Source organism: Hyaena hyaena, unplaced genomic scaffold, assembly GCF_003009895.1.
Source record: "Hyaena hyaena isolate Hyena2069 unplaced genomic scaffold, ASM300989v1 scaffold_261, whole genome shotgun sequence".
NCBI lineage: Eukaryota > Metazoa > Chordata > Mammalia > Carnivora > Hyaenidae > Hyaena > Hyaena hyaena.
In genome coordinates, this window is record NW_024080893.1 from 1,735,657 (window position 1) to 1,748,806 (window position 13,150).

General features: G+C 34.7%; 1 protein-coding gene across 1 annotated transcript in view; it reads left to right on the forward strand.

Annotated features, from left to right (window-relative positions):
* The window catches only part of LOC120240752 (ankyrin repeat and sterile alpha motif domain-containing protein 1B-like), a 928,108-nt gene that overhangs the window by 392,511 nt on the left and 522,447 nt on the right, over positions 1 to 13,150 (forward strand). Inside the window, exon 10 of the mRNA XM_039245581.1 lies at positions 8,290 to 8,455. Coding sequence (XP_039101512.1) covers positions 8,290 to 8,455 — 166 coding nt within the window. The remainder of the gene's footprint in view (positions 1 to 8,289; positions 8,456 to 13,150) is intronic.

Here is a 13,150-nt window from a genome sequence, read left to right on the forward strand (position 1 = left end):
ATTACTTGTCAAGATTCAAGATGCAGTAGGAGGGAAACTCTTTTGCAATATTACTGCATTACATTTAAGACTAAGTGGAAGTCAAAGAATCACTCGTTAAAATATTGAATCATATCATAATATAACAAGGTTTATTTTTCCATTGGATTTTAGTTTTAATGTCCCTCTCTCAATCCTTAATAGTTTCTGTTGCCTACCTTGTGATGCCTTCTGCTGGGTTATTCTATTAGTTTCCCATTGCTGCAATAACCAATTATCATAAACTTAGTGGCTTAAAAAAGCACACAAATTTATTATCTTACATTTCTGGTTGTCCAAATGGTCCCCACTGGGCTAAATTCAAGATGTTGGTAAGACTGCATTTCTTTCCAGAGACTCTAAGGGAGAATCTAATTTTTTTGCTTTTTCTGGTTTCTATAAGCTCACCCATTCCTTGACTCACTGCTGCCTTCCACCTTTAAAGCCGGTAGTGGCTAGGCAAGTCTAACACATTGCATCACTCTGATATTGACTCTTTTCTCCTTACAATGAATATAATAATCCAGGATGATCTCCCCATCTCAAATTTCTTAAGTTAATCACATCTACAACTCTCTTCTGCCATGTAACATAATATATTCACAGGTCCTAGGGACTAGGATGTGGCTATATTTGAAAGGTAATTATAGTCCCTACAACAATCATCAATGCTCCTTTCCCTAAGGTAGTCCTGCTGTCACACATTCCTTCCTCCTACCCAAAGTCTCTCATTATTATTTTCTTATTATCTCATATTTATATTGTAGTCTTCCATATTGAATGTCATTTTAAGTCTCTAGGGGATAATTTTCTTGACAATTCTGAGACATGTCAGAGCAGGAAGACCACTTCCAAAAGCTTTTGCCTACTTTTAGTCATTTGGGATTGTGAGTCATCTCTAACTTTGAAAGAGCCATAAACCCACACTCCCTTGTGTTAGTTAGTATTACTGCTCCCATTATTAGAAAAAGGATTCAGGAAGCAGTAAAAGTGTGCAGATAGCTTATCATAATAATAAGCCAACATTTCTATTCTCATTGTCTTATTTACCTAACATCTTAAAACTCATCTAAGTCAAATCACTGTCTTCTGTTCTCAAGAGATGTTTTGTGTTGATTAGTATAAGCTTGAAGACTTCTAGTAGCAGAGAACATGCTACCTGCTAAGTAGCCAGTTTCATACTGGGAAGCTTTAATTGTTAGATAGCCCATCCTGAGCTGAAATCTGTCTCCTTGTTACCATCTCTCCATCTATACTCTTTCTACCCTCTCAGTGATAGAGAACAATTCTAATTAGTTTTCTTTTCAAATACTTGTGATAAATGTTTTCCTGCACCTTTTCATCTTCAATGTTTTTTTCATATGACATGGGTTTGATACTCAAAGTTCTCTTATGCACATCTAGAGAAAACAGTCCATTTGGTCTTTGCACCTTTCCTAATGTAGGCCCCAGTACCAAGCTGAGGGCATCAGGTGTGTTCACATTGAAGTGTTGGTTAAGCTTCTTCCATTTCCTCCATTTGGTTAAGAATAGAGTCACATTCACGAAGATGCTCTGCCAACGTAATCTAAAAAAGCCTCTAGGTTATCCTTATTTCCTTTCTTTCCTTTCCTTTCCTTTCCCTTCTTTTCCCTTCTTTTCCCTTCCTTTCCCTTCCTTTCCTTCCTTTCCCTTCCTTTCCCTTCCTTTCCCTTCCTTCCACCTCCCTTCCCTTCGCCTCCCTTCCCTTCCTTTCCTTTCCTAGAGAAAGAGAAAGAGAGAGAGAAAGAGAGAGCAGGGAAGAGAGGCAGAGGAAGAGAGAGAGACAGAGACAGAGAGGGAGAATCTTAAGCAGGCTCTAGGCTCAGTGCAAAACCTGATGATGGCCTCATTTCCATGACACTGGGATCATGACCTGAGCCAAAAATCAAGAAATTAAGAGTCAGATGCTCAACTGACTGAGCCACCCAGGCACTCTGGGTAGCCTTATTTCTGATTTAAAAAAAAAGTCACATGATTGGTGCATTTGAGAAACAATTTTGCCCATACCTGGGTACTGGTTGTTGTAAGGTTCTTAGTAAGTCATAAGCCTTAGTCCCTTTAATGAATAAAATCTTGCACTACCTAATAAGGATGGTCAATATGATGCAGTTAGCCTCTCTTTTATGAAATTACTGAACAAGGTAATTCCCAATTCTAATTAGCACAGAAGAAGGGAGGGTTGTCACATTTGCTACTCTAAATATCAAGCTTGTATTGAAGCAATCAATGTCATATTATCTCTTTAGTATAGTATATTGTCACTCATACTTTCAGCTGTACCTCATTATTTTGTTCATGGTATTGCTAATCTATATACCTTCTTGCTAAATTTTTATAACTACTTTATGTGCTAAACCATAAGACTTCATGTTTGGTCACTAATAAATTTTGACTTAGATTTAGCCTACCATTGGCATTTTAAAACTTTTGTAGGAGCAGTGTAACCAACACATGAAAGCAAATTATGTAGGCATTGTATTGCTCCTGTTTATTTTTCAGAAGGAGGAGTGTATGTTCTCTTAATTCATTCAGTGCTCTTAGTATGCATCTTTTTGAAGTAGTATTGTTGGGTCCACACATTATACAATCAACTATAGCAGGTACAATGAAGATGACTAAGACTAAACATGAAAGCCAAACATTCCCTCAGGAGCTGTGAAGTTAGACATTCGGGACCCTAGGGGCCTGTTCAGGATTCAGGGACAGGGCATTTTTAGTCCATCAGGAGAGAGCTGGCAAACACCAAGACAGAGAACACAATCCTAAGTACGCTACTATTCTAAAAAAAAAAAAAAAAAAAAAAAAAAAAAAAAAAAAAAAAAAAAAAAAAAAAAAAAAAAAAAAAAAAAAAAAAAAAAAAAAAAAAAAAAANAAAAAAAAAAAAAAAAAAAAAAAAAAAAAAAAAAAAAAAAAAAAAAAAAAAAAAAAAAAAAAAAAAAAAAAAAAAAAAAAAAAAAAAAAAATCAAGCACAGAAACAAGTCTGGGATCCTGTGACCAGGCATTAGAATATAGGTAGAAGCTAAATATCAAGAAAAAAGCAAAATCTGCTAACCAAATTGGAGTCCAATTTTGCTAGACTAGCTACAATGGAGCCTTGAAGGTGAGTCACAAATTGTTGGGCCAATATTTTTGATCCATCTAGTCCATTACCAGGATTTATCATCAAAAGTATGCTGATAATTAGCTTGTATATCAAAGTCCAGTCTTCCCCCTCTAAGGAAGAAGGCTTGCAAAGGTTAGGAAGTTGGCAGGGCTATATACTACCTAATAATATATGGATTTTTTTTTCTTTCCCTTTGTTCTGACAATAAAGATCTTTTCATAGTCCTTTTTTATCTGTGATACAATAATATGAACACTAAATTAGCTGTCACAAGACCTCACTTGCCCTGAAACTTAACCTGATGCTTAATATTGAACAGAGAATTTCAAGCCTTCGTTTCTGGGTGGAGATACAATAACATTAGTAGGATGGTTGTGAGTGCTAAGTAAGAATCATCTGGGTAAATGAAATACCATTCACTTTGCAGACTATAAAACAAGTGTAAATTGCTATTACTACAGTGATTTAAATCTGTGATAGTTTCTGAATTATAGTTTCAGATTTCATTCATTTGATACATATTTATTAAGGCATACTATATGAAAATCATGGTCATAGTCCTTGCCTCTGTTAATTCCAGTGGAGGATGTAGGCTTCAAAATACTAACTAAAATATTAATTATTTTATATATTCATTTTTAGTAAGTATTTGATAGAGTCCTGCCATGAACATGATGCTTTGCTAGTTGATAGACAAGCATGCCTTTAGAAATTAACCTCATTTATCTATTAGATTAATGGGATTATGTTTAGCCTCTGATTTATTCTTTCAGATCTTGTTATCTGAATCACTAATGCATCTAATGAAATCACTAAGTATAGAAACTCTGAGATATCATGAGAAGCCATGTTAAATGTTTAAAAAGAATCAACATGTACTATGACTAGAGCATTTTGATTCTCTCTTGAAGTTATGATGAAAGTAAATGAGTTTATTTTGACATAACTGACTAGCATAACCTTATACTTATGTTTGAAAGTGAATCAATCAGAAGAGGAACAGAGAAGGCAAGGAGACTAGTTGAAAAGTTGTTCTAGCAGTTCAAGTGAGATACAGTGATGACCTGGGGTAGGGTGGTAGCAGGAATTGGAGAGAAATGAAAGTGTTTGAAGTATAATTCAATGATGCAGTAAGAGATTTAGGGATTGACCGGGTATAGCATTAAGGAAGAATTAGGACTGAAGAATAGCCCCCATTCAGTTGTTTGAGTGACTGGTGTATGGAAGTACAATTTATTGACAAGGAATAAAGGAGAGGGAATGATTTGAAGACAAGTTGACAAAATGTTTAAAGATTGTTTTTTTTTAAATAAATATGAGGATAATTGTGAATGTTTTGACAGATATGAACATGAGGAGATACTTATCCTACCAGATAGTAATTAATTTTAAGATTTCAATAATCAAAACAGTGTGATTCTGGTACTAAAATAGATTGACATATGGAACAAATTAGAAAGTCTAGAAACAGATTCAATTAAATGTAAGAATATGGTTTATACCTATTGTCACAGGAATTCTATTTCAAAAGAAAATAGTTAAATATGTAGACAAATGTATATGCATAAGAATGTTCCCTTAAAAGCAAAACATCAAAATTTCAATATGATAGTATTAACTAAAATAAATAATGACCATGTGTATACTGAGACTTAACCTTAAATTTATCTTGTAGACACATATTTGGCATTGAAATGTGTTCAGAATGCATTAATAGAAGTAAATACATATTAGATTACAAATCATTAATATAATATATCAGATTACAAAGGATTACATATAAAACATATACATATTTATAGATGATACCTTGATATAAGGATATCTTGATATCAATCATTAGCATTTAGTATAGTCCTGAGTATATATGATAGATGCCCAATTGATATCTGTCGACCAACTAATGCCCTGTATATGAATTTAAGATCTTGTGAAAAATCCCTTGAGCCCTTATCCCACTGTGGGTGGTAAAATGCAGTGGCCTCCTCAAGATTTCTATAGAATCTATAGGATATTTATTCCATCTTGGTTCTCATGATCACCTCTTACTGCAAACTCCTGTATGTGTAGAACTCTTGATTTCATTCATTCTCTTCACCTTGTGTCTATTCTTGACTCTTTGTCCAATGACTACATACATTGGTTACTTGTACCCAAGTACTCATTGAGAAATGTTAATAGCAAGTTGTGCTTAATAATAAAACATCTAGGAAATGTTTAAAAGTCTACTGTCATGAGAATCTGTAAATGAATTATTGTATACCTATATAGTGAATTCCTGTACCACTTTGAAAATAAATGAAACTCAGAAACATAATATTGATTGAAAAAGTCATAGAAGAGCAAGAATATTTTATACTATTCTTATGACAGTCAAAAGAATATAGTACAGAACAATTTATTCTTTATCGATTCCTACATATATAGGTAAATTTCAATGACAGTCCATGGAACACAAAGTTCAGAACAGATACTAGCCATGGTTAGGGAGAGAGGAGAAGAAATTGGAAAGGGGAGCATGAGAGGGAAGGGTGGGTTTCATTGGTAATGTCCTAAACTGAATAATGGACACACCTAGATTCATTTCATTATTTTATTATATCACATATCCACCCTTTGTTGAGGGATAATAGTCAGATATTTTGTTGAGTATGCCTTCTTGAATGAGAAGTAATGACTCTTTCTTAGGAAGCAGAAGAGAGTGTACTTAATTCTTGTTTAAAATATTTTTTTCTTTCCTTTGCACACACCCACATGTCCACACACACATTTACAGAGGAAAGCGTCTAGGAAGATATACACCAAAATGTTACTATTAGTTTTTTGAGCATGCTCTGTTTTCATGTGATTTTTTTTTCTCTCTTTATATTTTCTAATATTTTTGTAATAAATAATATACTTCATTTTTAAGGAGAAAGCAAAGTAACATTCTGTGTGGTTAAATTTCAGAACATTTTCCAAGGCCATTAAATCTTTATAATTCTTTAGAAACAGAGTAAAATTCCAATCTAAGTAAATCCATGAAGAATGAGTTGTTCTGATTACTTTGATTTTAGGATGAACTAGGGGTTAAGCTAAGGATTTTATATCATGACTCTTTGTAATATTATTGTCATAAACTCAGTTTTTTTCACTTTTGACATGTAAAACAGTAAACAATACCAGTAACTGATAATAATAACCAAACTAAAAAGCAAAGTGACTTATATCTGAACAAGGTGTAACCATTTCCCTAGCTGGTAGTTAAAATTTGTTATAAAGGACATTAGAGAGTGTTCATTTGATCAATAAATATTTATTGAGCACCCACTATGTGTCAGGACTTGTATTAGAATCTGGGGATAGAGTGGTGAACAAGACAAATTCCAGCCTTCATGGAGTTTGCATTCATCTGATACATTCAGTTTACAATGTGTTTCATAGATGATGTTATCAATAGATAGTTCTAATGAAAGATTTACAGTAATGAGTTTCTTTTGTTGCTTTCTAGTGTATTTTCAGCTATTGTTACACTAGTGTCTTTTTATTTAAAAGATAAGCAATATTATTAGTTCATAGAACTTGTTTTTTGTTTTTGTTTTTTCTGACTCAGATTTGCCCTTTCTGACTTATAAATATTGGTCTTTGTTCTGCCTTTAAGAATGCTGGAATAAGTCTCCCATAACAACTTTTCCCCATTCCCTCCTTGTGAGATGGCTCTTTAGGGATAGCTTTTAATATGTGTTGAGAAAACTATGATTCTGCTTTAAGGATTATCCAGGATAGAACACAGGAGTTCCTTTCATCATTTCATCTGTTACATGATTTTTAAATCATATACCATCTTGATTGCTTTCCTCTGGATGCTTTCTACTTTGTCACCCTTTGTTGTTAAAAATAAATTACTCCCAATTTCCTGCTTTCAATAGGGTAGAGTGAACATAATTGATTCTTTGATGTGTGAGGGTCTGGCATGGTCTGAAAGCAATTATACTGACCTTGAACACTTATTCTACAGTACTGTAAATATCATTATAGAAGAAATAGTAGCTTATACTAAATCTTTACTGACCTTGGGTCATTATCTTGGGAGATTTTTTGAAAATGAGTTTATTTTTTTCTTATTTTTCTTTTTCTTTTGATAGCTTTATAAACAAAAAAAATCCAAAACAAAACATAATTAATAGTGAAATTCATTATCCAGGTATCTATTTTTCTTCTCTAGTGTGAACTTTCTGAGGGCAAGGATTATACCTTATTAGTTTTTAAAAATCTCTAGCACTTAGCATAGTCCTAAGTATATACGATAGATGCCAAATTAATATCTATTGACCAGTTAATGCCTTGTATATGTAATTAAGATTGGGTGAAATGAAATGAATTGTTTTTAGAATACATAAATAAGTCAGCAGTATAGAATTGGACTTTAATTTTATCCTAACCTGAAGTGACAAAAAAAAAAATCCCTATTAGCAATGGCTCAAACAATAAGAACTTTCTTTTTACTCAAGACTTTTTTTCTGTAGTGACTAACTAGTCCTGGAGCTATTTCAGTAGCTCAATGATATGGTCAATGTCCCAGTCTTGTTTTATCCTTCTGTTGCTATTCTTAGCCATTCTTAGCTTATTTACCTTTTTGATCTTAAATGGTCATAACATGCCTGTCCTATGTGCAGACATCAAAATTGCATCCAGAGAGAGGAACCTGAGGTTGGCTAAGGCTCTGAAAGAGCCCATTACATGTCCTTTCTCTGGGGAAAAATATTTTTCCAGAGGCCTCCCTTTTATCTAACTGACCAAAATTGAGTCAGATGGCTGGCTATCCCTAGGAAGAAGGCAAAGGAGTAGAGTCTTGGGAATGACTGTTGATGAAACAACAGTTTATGCCACAAACTAGAAAATAGTCATATATTACAAAAAGGGATCATGACAAAAGTTCATGAACTTTAGTATGTCAGTGAAAAATTCAGGGGACCCAAACTGTCTAAATAGATCACTGATAATATTGGGGTTACATGATGACATAACTTATTCAAACAGATGAATCAGCACCTCTTAATCAGTTTTGGAAGAACTGATGAATCTGATTATCTATTCTAGTTTTTATAAATCAAACAAGCTGTGTCTTTATCACAAAGCTATTTTTATTTTTTCTCCTTCCTTTCAGGAGTCCTATCCAAAGAAGAGGAATTACGCTATGGAAATTGTACCATCTGCTTCTCTGGATACATTTCCTTCAGAAAATGAGAACTTTCTATGTGATCTCACGGACATAGCAGTTACAAAGAAACCTTGCTCCTTAGAAATTGCAAGGGCCCCTTCTCCAAGAACTGGTAATATTTCTTTTTCTTTAATATTAAATTTTTTGTAGAATGGGTAATATTTCTTACATTGGACCAATTCAGTTTGCATGCTTGTATATGTGAAGATGTATCATTAATATTTTGATTTTCCACACTATTTTAAACATGAAAGTGCCCTAGTATAGTCATACTAATCATTTTTTGCACTTTGAAGTGAGTCCCAGTAAGTCAGAGTTTTTGATATAATGTCTCTTAACTTCCTGACAGGAGCTGTACTGCTTTGGTGAAGGCACTTTGAAACCTTGCAAAAGTGAAAAACGTTTAGGTCAGACACAAAACTTGGGGTTCTTTAAGAAAAAAATCCTTGAGGTTCTTTAGAACTTCATAGCAGATTTGGTAGCAAGTCTTTTAATATACTTTTCTGCATCCTATTTTCAGTTTATTGAAATGTACTCAAGTACTTTGTATATTTTATATCTTCTATGCTATTTTCAGACCCATTATTTTATTTATTTTCATTATAAATTAGTGTACAAATTAAGTAAATATTATGCCCATTTTACTGATAAAGAAATTGGAGCTAAGTGTCTTATTTAAGTTCAATACATAAGGAGACCTTTCTTGAACATGAGTATTTGACTATCATCATATCTGCTTTCTGTTACTTCACCACTGCCTGTAAGAAAGAATGCAGGATAGTAACATGAACTCTAATGATGGAGGAATGTTTCAAGTGGATGGTCAATATATTCAATGCTGCAAAGGAGTTGTAAGAGAAACTGAATAGAAGCATTTTTGATTTGACAGTCCAACTGGTACTTAATTTTGAAAAGTAAGTTTTATAAGCAATGAAATAAAACTTCCAGATTTCTGGAAGTTAACAGTGAGACACTGGAAAAGGGGTGAGTATAGGTTACTCTTTCAAGAAGATTAGAAGAGATATGATAGTAACATGAGAAGAAAGAGGTCCAAGGGAGAAATATCTAGTTTATTTTAGAATAAGTAAGCCTTTGTCAACTTAGAGGTTAAAGGAATTTGCTAGTGGAGAGATTAAAGATAAAAAGAAGAAGAAAGAACAGGATGGGTTGAAAAGACCCAGACATTACTTCCCCCAGAGAGAAGATAGAGCATTATTATGAATATGGAGAAATTCTGAACTATGTATTTCCAAATGTATTAAATTTCTGGGTTAAGATGAAAAGTCATTGGCTGAAAAGAAGGGGTAGATCTTGAGATAGATTAAAGTAAAATTCAGAAATGCCATTTTAGATAATAACTGAGAAATTTTGTAGACATAGACAAATAAGGAGCATTGAGACTAGGGTGTTGTATGAATCATAAACATGCAGAAGGAAGAGTTTTAGGATGAGGTAAAAGCATCATAATGAAAATGGTTAAAATTTATTCAGCATTTTACTAAGTGCCAGATACTGTTCTAAGTACTTTATATGCCTTATCTCATGTAATTCTTACAATGCTATCAGATAATAATATCATTATTATCATTTTACAAATGAGGAAACTGTGACACTGAAATATTAGATAACTTCCCACAGTTCTGTGTTAATATGGGATAGATCTGGGACTTGCATTTGTTTGTCCAACCTGTACTCTTAAATACTATGTTATACTGAATTATATTAGGGGATAAAGTATAGTTGAAATCGTGAACCACAGGCTGAAATTCTCAAGAAATGTGGAGGTATGACTGGAAGCCCACATATGGTAGCAATAAAATCAGAAAAACAATGTTATAGGATAGCATAATTTTCAGAAGAGCAGCAGATATTAGATAAAAGTAGAATAGTGAGTTATCAGAAGCAGTCACGGAAACTGAAGACAGTGCTGATCCCAAAATGTGGCAGTTGACAAGAATGAAAACTCTTCCAGAGGAGAGATAACCAGTAAATACTGGGGAAGTCAGAGCAAAGCTCAGGAAATATGGAAAAATGGAAGGCATATATGTATAAAATGTAAAAGGGCACAGAAAATAGGGGTGTGTTGAGGGTGGTGGAGGCAGGAATGAAAGAGTCAAAGAAGACAGAGATTTATTCATTAAAAACCAAAAACTCAAAAATGAGCTCCTTCATGTGCCAAGCAGTATGCTGAGGTTACAGGGATGAAAAAGACATTGACCCAGATAACATGTTGATTAGGCTTCTCTGCTAAAACAGTTAAATATGCTGGCTAAAAATCCAGAAAAGAAAAACTTCTTAAGAGCACCAAAAAGGTATCAGGAAAATTATACAAATTGAATAACATTTAAATTAGGAAACTTATTGGGGCCAGGTTAATAAAATATAATCAGGCCAAAACATTTGTGAGGGTGGGAAGCCAGTGGATTACTAAAGCCATTTTAGTCCTGAGGAAATTTTCTCAATCTGCTGTTGAACTCTTGTGCTTAATGCCTCATAAACTTCAAGGTCTGTGTACAGAAAAATATCTCTATTCCTGTCTAGCATGGAGAACCTACTAGGAAGTTCTTCCTCCATAGATCTGGGACTCCAAGGGCTACACCTCACAGTAATCAGAAATAATCCTGTCCCATAACCCCCAACCCAAATAAAGATGATTTGTTGTGAGAAGAACAAAGAGGGAAATTCCTGAGGTGTTATTACTACAAACTGGTCCTCACACAAATTTGTACCACAAATTTCTATCACCTAAATGGTCCAAAAAATTTCAACTAATGAATTTAATTTAATTTAAAGTAATACCCTCATGAAGCTCCAGCCCCACATTGGGAGAAAAAAATACCCAGATTTGCAACATATTGGATAAGTGTAACATCAGATTAGATTCAGCTGAAGAGAGATTAAGTGAGCTGGAAATTAGGGCAGAAGTTTTGCAGAATGTTGCACAGAGAGACAGAGATGAAAAATTTGAACATGAAGGTAAGACACTTGGAGGATGCACTGAAAAATTCTAATTTGTTTATTTAAAGCATCAGAAAGAGAGGAGAGGGAGAATGAGGCAAAAGTAACATAGTTGAAGAGCTAATTTCTTCAGAAGGCACAGGCCTGTTCTTGCACTCACATGGAAGCAAACAAGTGAATAGTTAATTTCAATAGAGTGTAATAAGCTTAAGTTAATGTTATACAAAGTACTTTGGGAATAGAAAAAAGAAGCATTTAACTTCACCTGGGAGCTTGGGAAAGACTTCATGAAGTAGATGATATCTGTATCAGTTATCTATTGCTATTTAAAACGCCACCCCACTCAATTGGTTAAGCACCCAACTTCAGCTCAGGTCATATCTCACTCATAGTCCATGAGTTTGAGCCCCACGTTGGGCTCTGTGTTCATAGCTCAGAGCCTGGAGCTTGCTTCGAATTCTGTGTCTCCCTTTCTCTCTGACTTACCCCATTCATGCTCTGTCTCTCAAAAATGAATAAACATTGGGGCACCTGGGTGGCTTAGTTGGTTAAGTGTCCGACTTTCGCTTAGGTCATGATCTCGCGGTTCGTGGGTTTGAGCCCCACGTCGGGCTCTGTGCTGACTGCCAGCTCAGAGCCCGGAGCCTGTTTCGGAGTCTGTGACTCCTTCTCTCTCTGACCCTCTCCTGCTCACGCTCGCTCTCTCTCTCTCTCTCCTAGAAATAAATAAAACATTAAAAAATTTTTTAAAAACTGAATAAACATTTAAAAAATTTAAAAAGCCACCCCAAAACTTAGTGACTTGGAGGAACATCAGTCGTTTAATTTGTTCACAAATCTGCAAGTTTGGAGAGTTCATTTGACAGGGATAGCTTGTCTGTGCCACTTGGTATGAGTTGGGGCTGCTCAATTGGGAGATAGGGGACCTATTTTCAAGATGGCCCACAAATAGCTGACAAGTTGGTGATAGATTAGAGCTTGGATAGGTTTATGGGCTGGGGATCATTTTTCCTCTCCGTGGATAGCTTGGTTTCCTCATGACATACTGGCTAGATTCTGAGAGTAAGCATCTGAAAAAAAACAAAACAAAAAAACAAACAAAACAACAACAACAAAAATAAAAACAGGTGGAAGCTGTATTATTTTTATTCTATAGCCTTAGAAGTCACAGATATAGGAAGGACTATACTTGTACTATTTCATTCCATGTCTACTCAGATTCAAGGGGAAAGAACATGAACCCCACTTCTTAATGGAAGGAGTGTCAACAGTGCTTTGTAATAAGAAAATGTTTCATGGGAGATACATTTGCTGTCAATTTTGGAAAATAAAATCTGCCACAATCTGCCCTTTGGGCTTTATTTTTGAGAGAGAGAGAGAGAAAGTGGGGGAGAGGGAGAGAGAGAGAGAGAAAGAGAGAGAGAGAGAGAAAGACAGAATCTGAAGCAGGCTCAAGGCTTGGAGCTGGATGCAGGGGTGGAACTCACAGAGCATGAGAGATCATGAGCTGAAGCTGAAATTGGACGCTTAATGGACTGAGCCACCCAGGTCCCCCAATATATCCTTTTCCAATGCAAATTATACTTGTGTATACCTTCAGGATTTCCAAACAGTCTATTATTACAAGCTCCAAGTCAAGTTTCAGGTGTGCATGAATCTCCCTGGTATAGCTCTGATGGTACAGGTTCTTGACTACCTTTGCTCTTGGCAGTGATGACCTGCGACAAGTTATCAGTCTTCTCTCCTACATACTCAACATATAATAGTGAATCAGGTATAGGAAAACCATAACCGATAATCCCAGCCAAACACAGGGAAAACAAGACACACAGTGATCACTAGCCTGTGG